This window comes from Garra rufa, chromosome 7, assembly GCF_049309525.1.
Source record: "Garra rufa chromosome 7, GarRuf1.0, whole genome shotgun sequence".
Taxonomy (NCBI): Eukaryota; Metazoa; Chordata; class Actinopteri; order Cypriniformes; family Cyprinidae; genus Garra; species Garra rufa.
The window spans coordinates 14,592,279-14,608,988 of NC_133367.1; the positions used below are offsets into that span (position 1 = coordinate 14,592,279).

The 16,710-nt window shown below is 35.1% G+C and overlaps 1 protein-coding gene across 1 annotated transcript; it reads right to left on the bottom strand.

Moving 5' to 3' along the window:
• Window positions 1-4,401: 4,401 nt before the first annotated feature.
• Window positions 4,402-8,744, bottom strand: LOC141337957 (uncharacterized). The gene is made up of 5 exons (XM_073843530.1): window positions 8,446-8,744; window positions 6,288-6,608; window positions 6,022-6,144; window positions 5,097-5,249; window positions 4,402-4,697 (listed from the first exon to the last, which is right to left on the bottom strand). Exons 1-5 carry the CDS (start codon window positions 8,735-8,737, stop codon window positions 4,402-4,404), a joined length of 1,185 nt encoding a protein of 394 aa, XP_073699631.1. The 5' UTR covers window positions 8,738-8,744.
• Between the last annotated feature and the right edge of the window lie 7,966 nt (window positions 8,745-16,710).

Consider the following 16,710-nt stretch of genomic DNA (forward strand, 5'->3'; position numbering starts at 1 on the left):
GTTCTTGAGTTACTCACCCCTGACAGTAACATTAAATTTCATGTATGAGGTTTTCCACTGACGCTGATGGTTTTCAGTTTATAAAGTCCAGAGTCTGTGGTTCTACTGAATCTGATGGTCAGTGCTCCAGTATCATGCAGGTGCCAGTCTGTCTCTGAATTTCCCATCAACAGCATCTATAATGAGGTTATTGTGGCCTCTTTATCACATTTAGCTATGAGAATTCCTTCATTCCAAACCCCCACAATACTAGCCCAGATCCAAATAGATCAGGAAGAGGCTCAAGAGTGACAGGATTTCCCCTTTTTCACTGACACACTCCTAATTTCAGCCTCACCAAGATCAATAACAGATGGAGACTCTACAAGAAACAAATTCACAGACAGAGATTAAGTACTGAACACTGTTACTGGCAGTAGATTATGAAGTTTGTTAGCTCTATTTGTGGCACATGAAGTCAGTAAAATATAATGCATTTGAACAGTTGTTCCAATAGTATTTCATACAACAATACGTATTTGTACATATATATATATATATATATATATATATATATATATATATATATATATATATATATATATATATACACTGTATATATATCATCTAACTACGTTTACATGCATTGCAAAGAAAAATCCTGGTATTTTTTACACTCTGTTTAGCATTTATCTTTATCTGTTGTGAATAGAAGCTGCCTTAAATTATTTGTACACATTATAGTGTTATCTGCAGCTTCGAGAAACAAAGAAAGAATGAAAAAAAATCGAAACGTCAAAATAATCATAGGAAGTGGAGGAAGACTCCGTCCGATCAGGAACTTTGCCAATTAATCTGGTTGAATGTGATCAGTGTTAATAAGGTAACACACTTAAGGAAAAAAATCATATCAGCCAATGAGGACACAAGGGTTTCCGTTTTCAAAATGAAATTGAAACTTACCGAATATTATTAGTGAAAACAGAAGGACGTTGAAAGTGCTCTTCATATTGTTGTAGAGTCCAATAAAATCTTATTTCGAAGGATATTGTTAACACTTGTAAAAAGGACAGCAGTAAGTTTAGGTTTCCAAATACAAGACTGCATCTAGTAGGGCGTTGTTAGGGTTGGGAATTAAGGAACTCATTACCTTATCAGCTCCTTGAATCAATAATTGTTTACTGAAATCTGCAGGCCCACCTACCAGGCGACGTCTGTGCAATGAGGGTTAGTGCTTTAACAAAACGTTCACGCAGACCGCGTTTGTGTTCTTAAAAACCGCGAATGATTTTAAATAAGAGCAGGGCGCCGAGACGCGTTTTTATAAAAAAATATATTATTATCTTATAAAAAATATAGTTGCTATTGATGTTTTTTCTTTTTTCCCTCAAACTTCTTATACTGGCCTAAAAAAGATGTTGGCAGATTTGATAGTTTGGAAATAGCTAAGCTAAGCCATTTTTACCTGACATTCTCAACATCTTTTTCCATTATGATGTAAAACATAAAAACAAAAATGAGCAATTCTGGCTCCATAACTTTTTTTTTCTTCTGAATGTCCTATATCCTGTCAGGATGGCCGCTCAGAAAATAAATGCTTTTTATATTTAATTTGAATAGCATGTCTTTTATTAATTATCATAAATATTCAGACACATAGTAAACCATCAAATATACTAAATATATTATTATCAAGGAATATTATATAAATTAACTGATAAAGACAACACAGCAGAGAACTACAGTAACAGAAAAAGTAGTAAGTAATACATACATGTGTATATACAGACATAAAGCAGTGTTAGTAATATGAAAAAGATATATAAAAGACAGTACCATACACACACCCGCTTTCTCTACTGTATATTATATATGAAAACCCCTGATTACATGCTTTGATTAAAAAGCAAGCAAAGCTTCATAATCATTAGCTGCACCTTTTTACTTGGAATTTAACACCTCATCAGAAATGGCTTTTTCACTTTCACAAGATAGATAGAAATATGTTTTTGTTGTTGTATATGGTCAAAGTCCTTTTAAGACAAGTCATGTCACTCGGCGGCCATCTTTGAAACGCCTCTCGGGCATCAAAGTGCAGCTCCTATCTCTTTGAATGGGGAAACATCAAATTCTCCAAAACTGTTCGCCAAACTTACGATTAAATTTCATATTTGAAATCTCCAAAGAAATCCAACAAGAACTGCCTCATAAATATAGTTCCTTGTGCTTGAATAGCGTTAAAAAACGCTTATTTTTCCGGCTAGATGAGCCAGTGCGCATGCGCAGTACTGAACGCACGTCTTAGAGCGCCGGCTGTTTCTATAGCAACCAGGACTTCTAACTGCAGATGCATTGACGCGCTGACTTTACTAATCAACGATTGGCTCTTTCACTAAGAAGGCGGAGCTTCGCGGCCATGATGACCGTTTCATTGTTCCCCATTCAAAACTACACGAGTGACATGTCTTTGGTATTCTATAGTCTTTGATATGGTGCTCACATGTAGATGATGTCATAGTGATTGACACTGGTGGGTGTGTCTTATCTCAAATTGAAGTTGTTTCCTCCTGCTTTTCTTCATCATGTTCTTTCAACAGTGGTTTTGCTACAGTCACCGATTCATCCCCTTGATGTCCTGTGGAATCTGACATACAGAAAAAATGACTGATGTTGTGACACAATCTCAAAGACACAAAAGTTAAATGAAAATGTGAAAAATAACAGAAAATAATAATGTTTTTTAGCACATTTCCACACTGTAAAAAGTTTTCACCAGATTCAACCTAAAAACTTAAGTTCAGCAACTGCAGTACACATTTTACGAACGTTAACATTCAGAGAACAATTGAGTTTTGACTAGAGATTTAAATTCTGAGATATTATTGACACAGCAGAGTAACTGAGGATACCAAGGAAAATTGGGAAGGCCAGAAACAGAAGATTGTAACGAGTGAGTCGGAATGCAGAGAGGAACCAACCGGGAGCCAAAGTAAAAAAAAATAAAAAATACCCTTATACTCTAATACTATATAGCAATATAGTAATTTTTAGTCAATAATTCAGTTTACTGAAACAACCAAGCATGTTGGGTAAAGCAATTAACCCAACTAGCTGGGTACAAAAAGTCCAATGAGAGGTTTCTCCAATTTTGACCCAAATTGGGTTGTTTTCAACCTAGCATTTTTCAGAGTGTATGATAATTATAAGTGAGAACCATCAGAACCAACTATTCAAATGTATTGGTTTTGTGAAGATCAAATCGAAGGTTGTCTTAATAAACAACGATGCAAGGCATTCAAATTAGACAACGAGGCACGTTGCCGACCACTACAAGAGAGATTGGTCAGAGAACACTGCATGGTGTTGCCAGCAGGTGGTGAGTTAGACTTGGAACAAAGAAGACTTATGAAGACTCATGGTGAGCAATGTATATAATGTGGGTGGCACAGAATCCCTAGCCTCAGACAGTATTTGTATATGATAGAATCAAAATGTGGGTTGCAGTTTAAGATCCTTAGTTGAGATGGTAAATCTAGACTGAGTACTGACTGTGTTCCGCTCCCTCTGCTTTTTCTACTCTCACTTCTTGTTTGGTTGCTTTATAACCAGACACCAATGGACTCATTGCAAAGTATTGCCAGTTTACTTGCCTTACAGAGTGTTTATCCTGGTGTTTATGCCTGCCTGTTCTGTGTATGATTCTGCCTGGTTCCCTGTTTTTTCGATTACCTGGATTATCCCTTTTGTTTTGTTTGCCTGATCGGACTGATGTTTTTGCTTGGACCTATTGCCTGCCTGCCTGCTCACTGTTGCCTTTTGTACTACCCTTTCTTATGTTGATGGATTGGACTGCTACTTTGGTTTTGACCCTCTGCCTACCTTTTCATACCTGTCTATTGCTACTGCTCTTAATAAACTCCCACATGTGGATTCTAACTTGGCCTCAGCTTCTTTGTTACAGTGAGACAAAAAGTGACAAAAATGTGGCTTTATTTAACTGAGCAAGTAATGGCAATCAACAGGTGAGTGTACCTAACACTGTACATCACATCACGAAAACAGCAAGCTAAACGGAAGACAACACACCCAGATAGAAAGCAGTGGACAAACTTACTTAACTGAAGAGTCAAACTTTGTGGAAGCGGCATTCGGCAGCCTGGTGGCACATCTATACAATACATAATAAAAGACAGAAATCAGGCACTGAGGACCTCCTAATATCCTTACAATATTAAATGCTACAGATGTTTTCCATTGAAAACTTTCAACATTATAAAGTAGGATATTGAGACTTTATTACCCCTCCTGATTAAACACACCTGAACAATCTAATCAAGGTCTGAAATGTTACTAGGAAGCTACAGAAGGCAGGTGAGTGTTTATTAGGGTTGGAACTAAAGTCTGCAGGGCTGCGGCTCTGTTCTACTCACCAATGACAGTCACATTGAATCTCTTGCACATGGTCTGTTTGCTGTTGATGATCTGTAGTTTATAATGCCCAGCGTCTTTGGTCGTGATGTTCCTGATGGACAGACATCCAGTGTCTAATAGATGCATGTTGTCTCTTAAATTCTCATCAGTTTTATTTGGCCATGTAGCATTTGTAGCAACAAGACTCTTTTCAGCTCCAAACATCCACAGCAACAAATCACCTTCCTGTATTTCAGCAGATGTCTTGAGAACGACAGAATCTCCCTTCCTCACTGGCATGTCACTTACTTCATGTCACAGAAGTATATAACAAAATAATGCAGATTTTAGTTTGCAGTTTCAAAATACATTCAGATACATTTTTAAACCTAGTCTAAAATGTGCAAAAAAATTGACACAAAGCTAACTTAATGGGATAGATCTGCAATGTCCTCTTAGGCTTTTAAAACCAACTGTATGTGACATTAAATGTCTGTAAAATGATGCTGTTATCTCGGAAAACCACAACTATTCGGCCAACACACAAAAACAGTTACAGATGGTTTAATTGAAGGAAAATTAATTCATTAAAATGTATATTAATTCAAATTTGGTGCAAAGGTTAAACATTTTTGAAAATTTCTGATCATTTAAATTGTTCACACAGCTCACAATTGTTAACACACTTAAGGGTTTGATAAACTCACCCTTCACGGAAACAGCGATTGTCTTGTGTTTGGTTGTTCCGTTGTTGTGGATCTCTAGTTTATAGAGTCCAGAGTGAATGGTCCTGATGTCTGTGATGGTGAGATCTCCATTCTCTTTCAGCATCAGATTACTTCTGAATCTCCCATCAACTCCTGACCATTTAAATGGAATTTTGTTCCATCCATTGATACTAGCAATGGGATCGTTTTTATCTTGATAACACCACTGTATTTCATCATTTGTTTGTAGTTTAGTAAGATCAGTGGGTAGAGTGATAGAATTTCCCTCCATTACTGACATTTTTGTTTCTTTAACTGTCATAGCAGCATAGAGAAACAGAGAAGAAATAAAGTGTTGTTGTTGGTTTTTTTTTGGTTTTGTTTTTTTGGTTTGGCATGTTCACAAATAACAAGCTTGTGATATAACATATCCTAATACCAAGTGTAAACAAAGCATTAGAAAATAATTTCTCAAAAACTGATTTAATGCATTAGCAAATTAATGTGGAGTTGCAGTATGCGATGATGAAGCAATTTAATTTTTCTTTCTGCAAATGCAATGTAGTGTGAATGATATCAAATGAACATCAACACTTTTGCCACAACTTTTACAGAGTTTTGTGAACGGTGAGATTATTAGTGAATATTCATTTCAGTTTCTTCATTGCGCAAAGTTATCATATGACTTCAGAAGACTTGGAATGTAGTAAATTAGTTGTTTATGGTTCATTAATAACACTTTCCCTTTTTCTCTATCTCCTTTTGTGCTCCACAGAATTTTTATTTATTTATTCTTTCATTTTTAGATGAAGCAATAGCTGGAGCGACTTGCTTAAATTTAATCTGTTCATCATATAAAGCAGAAACCTTTAAATAACGATATACTGTAGCATAGTCAAAATGCTATATCAACTGTAATACTTACCCAATAGTTTTTTTAGTTTAGAGATCTTGCGGCGATAGTAAATCACAACAGCAGCCAGAATTGCAGCCACCAGGAAAATAGCAACAACAATTCCTGCTATAAGACCTGGAGGCAGCCCTGAACCTGGAATAGCCAAAGATGACAGTCATTTAGTGAGTAAATGTGTTGTATTTTAATCTGATTCAATTATGTAATATTATTATGAGAGAAGTGATAAGTCTGTATGTCATCATTTCATTGATCTTTACAGACTCAGAGTTACTCACCGGTGACAGAAAGAAGGAATCGCTGGGAGCTCTCACGGCCTCTGATCTGGAGCTCATAAAATCCAGCATTTTCGGTTTTGGTCTTCTTGATGATCAGAGATCCATTCTGATTCAGCTGCAGTCTGTCTCTAAATCTCTCATCAGCATTATTTAATGAGATTTCTTTAGTTTCCACATCAATTTTAGCTATGAGAATGCCCTTATCTCCAAACCTCCACACTATTATATCATCTCTCTCTACTAAAACATTATTCTGTAGAGTGACAGACTCTCCCTCCATCACTGTCTCTGACTTCACTTCATCCGTCTCACCAACCACACCTGGAATAAAAAATAAATAAAAAAAAACTTAAACAGTTTCTCAGAAAGAGATTAAATTTAATGTATAATTCATTAACTCTGTATATATCCTTCTGCCACCTGGGAAAGTCTATATTTAAATTAATTATATATAGCCATCACTCAGATATTTACAGCTCTTAATTACTGTAATCACAGCTAATCACAGTGTGCTAATAGACAGCCATATCTCAAGTCTACGAGTGTGATATTGCGTTTATTCGACGGCATAAATACATAAAATAACAACGGAGTTTCTTTTTGTGGGAACTACTTCTTTCCACCACAAATTCAAATCAAAGTTTGACAGTTTGACAACGGCTGAGCATAAGCCTCCGTTACTAATTCCAAAACCTCACTTTAGAACTATTAACGAAGGAATGCTGAGTTGCTTCATTGAAAGCTTATTGTATGTGTGTATTACTGTACTAAAAGCTGTGTGCTATGTTTAGTATTAAGAGAGATATTGACTGAGTGATCATGGTTACGCATCTGATACAGCATTTAATCTTTAACACAATCATCACACTAAATCAATGTCCGATTGGCTTGTACTATCCTTTAATCTGTTAAGGGTGATTCCTGTAGTCTTTGTTGCTGACTCGTAAAACAGTTTCTTGTCACCATCTAATGGCGGAATAACGTAACTAGAATCACCATCACGATAAAACACACACTGTTTACAAATACCATTATTATTTATATTGCAGATTATGTATTGAATAATATTATTTAAAATACAACATAAACCATCATAAAAGTTGTGAGGCAATCCAGACAAAAGCAAGTTATACAGGTAGCGCTCTGATATACAGCATTGAATTAACATAAACATGATGAGATTTTGCCAAAACTAGTTGCTCTGGAACAAATAATAGATAAATGAGACCAAAGACTGCCAGTATGATTAACCCAAATCAACTTACATCTCATGTTTAACTACTACAAACCAGCGGTAAATTACTGGAGATCTGGCCGAGCTGAGGTTGCTCTAGTTCGGATTCAGGAGTGCAGAACGTCTGCTGATGCTCTGGAACTCTCATGTCCGAAAACATCGAAGCAAGTTTTAAAATAGACGTTATCTTTATTAACAAACCGCATATTTGAAGTCCAGACAAGTACATTCTCGCCTAAAAAACTCTTGCCAGGTTTACATGATAGCCTAATATTTTGGCATTCAAATTTCGAATACGGAAACATTTGGATTTGTGTCCTATGAGAGACCCAATGTTAGTTTCAGTTTCGCTGTAGCGTAAAAAAAATTGTTTTGGCTTGTCAATTATTAGCTTCTAATATTTTGCATTCTTGTTCTTTTCTGAATGCTATTAAATTGAAAGGATTTTTATTTATTACTATTATTATTATTATTATTAATTAATTAATTCATTAATTATTAATATTTTTTTATTAATTATTTTTGTGAGGTGAAGGGAACTAAAATAGCCTAGCCTATGTTTATAGTGTTGCGTCGGCATCAGGTCTATCTCTGAATGTAATTATACAATTACAGGCCTGTGATTTAGGCTATCTTTTTTTTCTCTCCAAAATTATATAATATTTTATTTTAACCATCCAGCAAACCTTTTTAAAATATTTAGGTAAATTTTTACAGAAAACTAAATTACTTTTTAAACCGTTTAACTGATTATATTAATCGGTCAAAATTATTTCTGTCGGTTAATGGTTACCGAGCATCCCTAGACAGAATTTTTATTTTTGGGTGAACTATCCCTTTAAGTCAAATATATGGTTGTTAACAATGACAGCGCTAATGTAAACTTGACCATTAAAAAACACTGGAAAAACTTGAGATACTCACCAAAGACAGTAACATTAAATATCGTTATCGTAGTCTTTTCTCTTGAGACGGCTAGTTTGTATTTTCCCGAGTGCCTGATTCTGGTGTTTCTGATGGTAAGAGATCCAGTCTCTTGGTCCACCTGCAGTCTGCCTCTAAATCCCACATCATCGGTCACAAAAAAGGAAGTCAACCCTGCCTTTCTCGTTATTTGAGATACGACAGAGTCTTTCGGTCCAAACATCCACAGGATCGTATCATCATTTTGTATTTCAGAAAGATCAGTGTGAAGAGTGACGGAATCTCCCTCCATCACGGACTCTGTTTTATCCGCACCAGATACACCTAGAGTAAATACGACTGTTTCTTAAAAAAAAAAAACTTCTTATATGCGCAATATTGTGAACCTTTTACTGCAGATACGCAATTTGCCACATTATTCCTTATAATCATTATTAGACGCCTTTGTCGGCGTCGTTTCCTATGAATTTATCTCAGAACTGCCAACCTGGAACTGCTAACCATATGGCTACTGCTACTACTACTCTAAAGTGAAACTCTAAGATATGCCTATCCCTTATTTAGAACACCTTACTTACCGTCCATGAACAATAAGAATAGAAACAATATCATGTACTGCATGTTGTTGAACACCTGTGAATAGATGATCTCGATGGAGATAATGTATGTTATTCGTTTCCGCAGAACATTCGTTGTTTGTAAACCGCACAAAAACCGACATAAACGTGAAGACGGGAAAATAAAAAAAAACATTGGTGAGACGTACGTCTACTGAATGGTGACTTATTGACGTCTAAAGTGTCGGTTGCATGCCGCTAAATTCTTGAAGAAATTTACCTACTGATTATTTTCCACAGAGGTGTGTCAGTAGGTAGGCACGTAGTATGTGGCAAGCCGTTTTAACATTATGGCCGTAAAGCATTTTTAGCCAGCTGCCAGCTAGCTGTGAGCCTTTGCTTGCAACAGACATGCTTTTGTCAAGTCAAGTTACCTTTATTTATATAGCATTTTTAACAATATAAATTGTGTCAAGGCAGCTTCACAGGATTAAATAGGAAAATAGTGTGTCAATAATGCGAAAGGACAACAATAAACTTTCAGTTTTCATTTTATGGCAGTTCATCATGGAATTCAGTGATGTCATCATCCAGCTCAGTTCAGTTCAGATAAAATAGGATATGCTGGAAATTAAGTGTCCCCAACTAAACAAGCCAGAGGAAACAGAAGCATAGAACCAAAACACTATTGGTGACAGAAATGGAGAAAAAAGGAGAAACCAGGCTCAGTCTTTGGACCAGTCCTCTAGCAGTTTTGATCCATGTTGCAGCAAAGTCAGATTGTGCAGAGGACTCGACAGGCTCTTTTGGTCTAGCCACATTTTGTTTTTACAGCAGCAACCGATGACAGCATCAAACACTGTGTAACAAAATCATTGAAAAAAGAGCCAGAGCAACTTTACTCCGTATTCTTATTTTTAAATTTAGAAACAACTTATCTGGGAACTCAGATGCTAATAACATTTTGGTTACATTGAAACGTCAAAGATGTACTACAAACATAAAAGTTTTTCCTTTGCGTTTTCTTTCTTTTTTTTCAGACTTACTATGTTCACGATCCGCGAAAATGACGAAAAAAACACTGTGTTATGGATGCCATGCTAGTAGATGGTGATGCCACTTTGAAAAGAATCCCTAGGGGTCTATAGTCTGAACAGAATGAATGAATGAATGAATGATGTATTTGTATAGCGCTTTCATTGTGTATTTCCGTACACCCAAAGCGCTTTACAATCATATGAGGGATCTCTCCTCAACCACCACCAGAGTGCAGCATCCACTTGGATGATGCGTCGGCAGCCACAGTACAACGGCGCCAGTGCGCTCACCACACACCAGCTACAGGTGGAGAGGAGAGAGTGACACACATAACAGATAATGCATATGCCCATAATATAATTTCTACAAGTTTACACTGTTGTAGATTGATGGTATCATTTTACATTTTCAAAAGCTTGCACTTTCAAACCCAATTTTCAGAAGTGTTAATTTTCAGAACCCCAACATTTAGTTGTGTAAATAAACAGACAAAACACATAAATATTTTTAGTTGAATGTGGTGTTATGTAAACAGACCCTTATCAATGAGTTTTGGCATTTTAGTTAGGTTACTTTATTATTATTATTATTATTATTATTATTATTATTATTATTATTTATTTTATTTTTTTTATTAGATAACACATAATCAACATTTTCTTTACATTTAAGCTTACATTTATCTGTTATCTGAGTTTAGTCACAGGAGCCCATGTCTGATTTAGCTGATTGTTGACAACTGTAATCATCATTTAAAAAAAAAAAAAAAAAAAAAAGAAGTTTGATAAGGGTGTTCTAAATCAACAATCTTTAAAGAGCATGTTATTTCTAGTTCGTGTTTGATATTAAGCGTCTTATGGACTTATTTTATTTAATAAATCATAGTCAGTGTCAACAACACGGCATACAATCCACTTCTGTCACTCATAAACGTAACTAGACAACTAGACAACCAGCAGCGGGAACGCCTACTAGCGACCAACTCTCCTGGCACTGCGGACATGTAGCAACAAAAGTCGATATCTCCAGATATTCACAGCGTTATTAGTGGTTGACAAACAGCCAGAGAATATGGTTAACGCTTTTGTCTTGTTTTGTTTGTGCTTGTGTCATATGCTTGGTAAGTTATGCTTTTTTTTTTTACTTAGCTTCTTGTAAGCGCCTTGTTTTACGAAAATTAATCACGTTTACATAGTGCTTTTTGACGTATTATTTTCAATTTGTATAATCGCACAAATGCCATAGTAAAACTATGTTTCTTTGTAACAAAACCATGGTTGCATTGTGGCTACCACTGAATAACTATATAATAACCATTTTACGATTTATTTTTAAACAATAGTTAATTTTCGTAAGGGAAGTTTCTCAGACATATCTTTACAAAGGCAGCTTATTTGTATCTATTAGTTTAGGTGTGTGCTGAGAAATTTTGCTAAAGGAATTTAATGTACCAAAACAAAGTTTATCTCGTTGTAAAACACTGAAAATAACTTAGAAATAATGATAAAATTGACATCAATGTTATAATATGTGACCCTGGACCACAAAACAAGTTGGCTGTTAAGTATAGCATGGGTATATTTGCAGCAAAAGCCAAAAATGCATTGTATGGGTCAAAATTGGGTCAAATGTATTGGCCAAATATTGCCATATCCTAACAAACCATGCATCAAAGGAAAGCTTATTATTCCGAACAGACATTTCAACAGGCATTTAGCTATAATTTAAAGTGGTTTATAACAATGCATTTACTCTGTATGAAAATTAAATTAGTTCATGATCTATCAACTATAACTTGTCAGCTGAATAAAATTAAATCAGCTGATCCACAGAGTGAGTTGTTTCACTTCTGTTAGCACGTAAAAACGAGCGCTGAAGAAATATCACGTGACTCAAAAATAAAAGGAACAAATCATTTCAGAACCACCTAAAACTGCTTGACTGTCCTGAATGAGTTCTGCAGTCTTGTAACATGCTTTCTGACAGCACATACCTTATAAATTATATTTATTGTCCACAGGGTTGTATTCTAGATTGGGGCCAAAGCCCAGGGGCCTTACACTATGGGCTGGGTTGTCCAGGAATTGATTTAATAGCTATGTGTGCCTCGGAGCCTCCAATTGTTTCTATATTTTCTTAATGATATTGCTAAAAGTTTAGTTTCAATTATACTGTACATCCTTATTGTGTCATTTTAAAGTAGGAATATAGTTATTGTTATGGCTGCATTTGTAGTTATACAAAATATATATATATATATATATATAAAATATATATTTGTTTTCTAGATGTGACCGATGCAGAGAGAATATCAGTGATGAAGGGAGATTCTGTCACTCTAAACACTGATGTTACAGAAGTACATAAATATTTGTTGATACAGTGGATGTTTGGAAGCACAAGAATAGCTGAATATAACAGACTCACGCAAACAATCTCAGTCTATGATAGTGTTGATGGGGGATTCAGCGACAGACTGAAGTTAGATCAGACTGGATCTCTGACCATCACAAACACCACAACCGCAGACTCTGGACTTTATCAACTCAGAGTCGTCGGCAAAGAGACAAAATACAAAATATTTAATGTTACAGTCTATCGTGAGTAGAACACTATGGCATTATTTGCACTAACCTTAATTTGCATTATATATTTGTCATTGTACATTTATTTATGTATTATAATTTTTTTACATCTGCATTTTATGATATTGGCTGCTTATTTAAAATGAAATCAATTTCTGTAAATAAAGATCAAAGTGTATGTGATGAGACTGATGTCAGCGTATCATCTGTCTATACCAGGGGCTCTGCACGCTGTGTCTTCCAGGAATTGATTTAATAGGCTATGTGTGCCTTAGAGCCTCAATTTGAGTGTATACTTTTTTAAAGATCTTGATAAATGTTTTGTTTCAGTAATACTGAACATCTCTTTCCTGTCATTTTATGTAGAAATATAGTTTTCGTTTTGGTTATACTTGTAGTTGTGCTAAATAGATTTCTGTTTGTTTTCTAGATGTGACCGATGCAGTGAAGAGAATATCAGTGATGAAGGGAGATTCTGTCACTCTAAACACTGATGTTACCGAAGTACAGAACTATTTGTTGATACAGTGGATGTTTGGAAGCACAAGAATAGCTGAATTTAACAGACTCACGCAAACAATCTCAATCTATGATAGTGCTGATGGGAGATTCAGAGACAGGCTGAAGCTGGATCAGGCTGGATCTCTGACCATCACAAACACCACAACCACAGACTCTGGACTTTATCAACTCACAGTTGTCGGCGGAGAGACTAAATACAAAAGTTTTAATGTCACAGTCTATCGTGAGTAGACCATTATGGTGCAATGATATATTTGTCATCGTAAAATGTGTAAAGTTTTTTTTTTTTTTTTTTTTTACATCCTTATTTTATGATTGGCTGCTTTAATTACACTGAAAAACATTTCTAATAAAGATCAGAAGTGTGTATGATGAGACTGCCCTCACAATATTATCTGTCATTACCAGAATATCCACAGAGTATTTTATCACCGGAAAGTCGGTCAAGATCAAATTTTGTGACGTCAAGCTTTGTGGTGAACAATTCATCTGTCAATCAAACTGAGGATAACAACAATACAGAACTCCATCAGCCAAGTTCAGGTACATAACTGATGATATTAGCATTTATTTACAAAACATAACTCTTTTGGAAGTGTTCAGGTAAAAATGTTGGTGCACAGTGCTGCTCTAGTAAACATTAGTATCTAGAGCTGGATAGATTACTCACAAATTGTAATATATTGCAGTACACATTTTAGGTAATGTAATCAGATTACTTTTAGATTATGTTTGACCTAACGCCTTTATCACATTGATTTAAATAGGATACTATTGTACCGTACTGACATAAAATACAAAGAGTAAGTACATTCCAGTTGTTGTTATTAACATAAAGTGCGTTAAACATATATTATGTCAAGGTGTTCCCTAACTGGTGTTTGTAAAGGAAGTGCAAGGGGTATATGAGTTTGATGAAAAACTAATAATTAATTAAATAACACACAAAATGTTATTTTATTTGTTTACCTGCATTGAATCAGTTATTGCTATTGTGTAAATAATATGTAATCATGTAATCCATAAAAAGTAACTGTAGTCTGATTACAAGTATTTAGTCTAAATACAAGTACTTCATTTTTGGAGTCTGATTGCATAATCAAGATTACATGTAATCGATTATCCAGCTCTGCTAGTATCATGGAAAATGAGGCAATGGTCACATGCATTTCTAGGAGTGAATTAAACAAAGAGTTCCGAATTGCCTATATTCTACAGTTAATGTTATTTGGATATGCAAGTAAAGTGTGCATACAACAAAATCAAATTTGCACACACTGTCTTCCCAGTATATGCTTGAACCCCTAATAATAACCCACAAAATATAGCGCATATAAATCTGGTTTAAATAAGACTTATATGCACAATTCTGATTCAGCATTTTTCTTTTTTCAGACAACATCCACTGCTGTGGTTCTACTGAAGCTGTGATCCGATTGGCTCTCTCTGCTCTGGTGAGCGTTGCTACAGTTGCTGTGCTGGTTTATGACATCAGATCTACAAGACATGAACTGATCCGAACAGAAGAGACTAAACATTACTATTTCAGATCAACAGTATGAATTGAGCAGAAGGTTGAGTTCCAGATATGTCAAGATTTAAGGCAAAACACTGGTTGATGCTCTATCTTTTCTGTTCCTTGTGCAGCTATTTATTAACAAATAGTTTTGCATTCATTGATTTTTGACTCTGAACATAATTAGCAACACAAATAATGGCATAGAATGATTTCATAAGCTCCCAGTTATTTTGTATCCTTGAAATGAATCTCACAGAGGCAGTTTGTGCACATATTTGATGAATTTATTGAAAAGATTTGGTTTCACAATAGCGTGGAGCTTCTTTTTGTTATGTTTGTTCTACTGTACGTTTATTACGTCATAAAATAATACAATTAAATAGCGATTCACTGATTTTACGTGACACACTTGCAGGTACGTTTGTGATTCAAGTGTAACCTGCTGGTGTCTTAGTTGTTTATAATATATATGAGCTGAGGTAGAACTGGCAAATGTGGCCATTGCTGTGATCCCCTTCCCTTTCTCCCCGCTAAATGTGAACTGTTTTTAAAGCTAAAGCAGATGTGAAAGCAAAGAGCGAGCGCGCTCTCGAAAGGACAACTGAGGTTACGTAATCCTTTACACTTTCTGTTGCAATGCTCCTTTGCACTTCTAATTCTTCCATGCAGATTGTTTGATAAATATTGTTCCCAACTGATGTATTTTCCATTGACATTTTACAGCTATTATTGCTGAAACTCTCTACGCAACTTCACTAAATCACTTACACTAAACCTGGTTCCACAACATCGTTTGGACATACCAAAAAAGTATATATTCGTTCATTATATGGCTGTTTGATTTGTTTTAGCATCCTCATGTTATATTATGTGCATTAAAATCCTAATACCATAGCACGCCTTCCTCCTTTCTCCCTTTATTTTGTTTGACTGAAATGCTACAGAATAAGTGGCAGTATACCTTAAAAAATGGCCAAATATATTAGGCAGCGGCTATAGAGTGAGTAGCAATAGAGGCTATTTACACTAAGTGCACAAAGCAATAGATGCAATTTACACTAAGTGATAGCTTATTTTCTTAACGAAATATGCTATACTAAGTGCAAATAGCGATAGATGTCATTCACACAAAGTGAAAATATTATATTTTCTTGCAAATAACAATGCATTCTATAGCTTGTATTTACAGTTAAAACAGCAGGATTTTCTGCTATTTATAATACTTACTGCAAAAAGACGCAATTATCTGCAACTCAGTGTCATAGTACATTAAACAGTATGCAGTAATTACGTATTGAGCGTAAATTATAGTTTTAATTCAATTTATTAAATAGATGTGACCTTTTTGGGACAATAAGCCCCTACACCTACCCTAATCCTACAAAAGGTTTTCACCAGATTCAATTTAAAAACTTAAGTTGAGCAGCTGCCTTAAGTTTTTAAGTTAAATCAGCTTAAAACTCCAAGTCATTTTAACTTATTACAATAAAAATGAGTTGATATAACTTGTGAGTTTAAATGACTTAAGTTGATTTAACTTACAATCGTAAGGCAGCTGCTAAACTTAAGTTTTTAAGTTGAAACTGGTGAAAACTTTTTACAGTGTAACTGATACTTTATTTTCAACTTTTCAATTATTTATTTTATTTTTATTAAAATAAATGCCTTTCTGATATGCTATGATATTTAAAAAGAGAAAAAATAGTTCGCCAGAAGGCGGATTCCAACCCGGGTCGATCGCGTGGAAAATAGGAGAGGTAGTGTAGCCTACCCACTGCACCATTGAGCTAACAGATATCAGCTGTATTTGGTAGTGTTGACTAGCCACCACAGATTGGTGGGCGGAGTTAGTGTAAATAGCCTCTGCCAACAAGGTGGGCTATTTACACATTAGTTTAAATAGATAATCTGAATATGGAGGCAGGCAAAGTAAAACAAACAAACAAAAAAAGACATTAATTATGGCTTACAACAAATGGATCACTATTTTTAATATAAAATGCAACAGAGATTCATAATTGTTGTTTCATTTTTTTATTTTTTT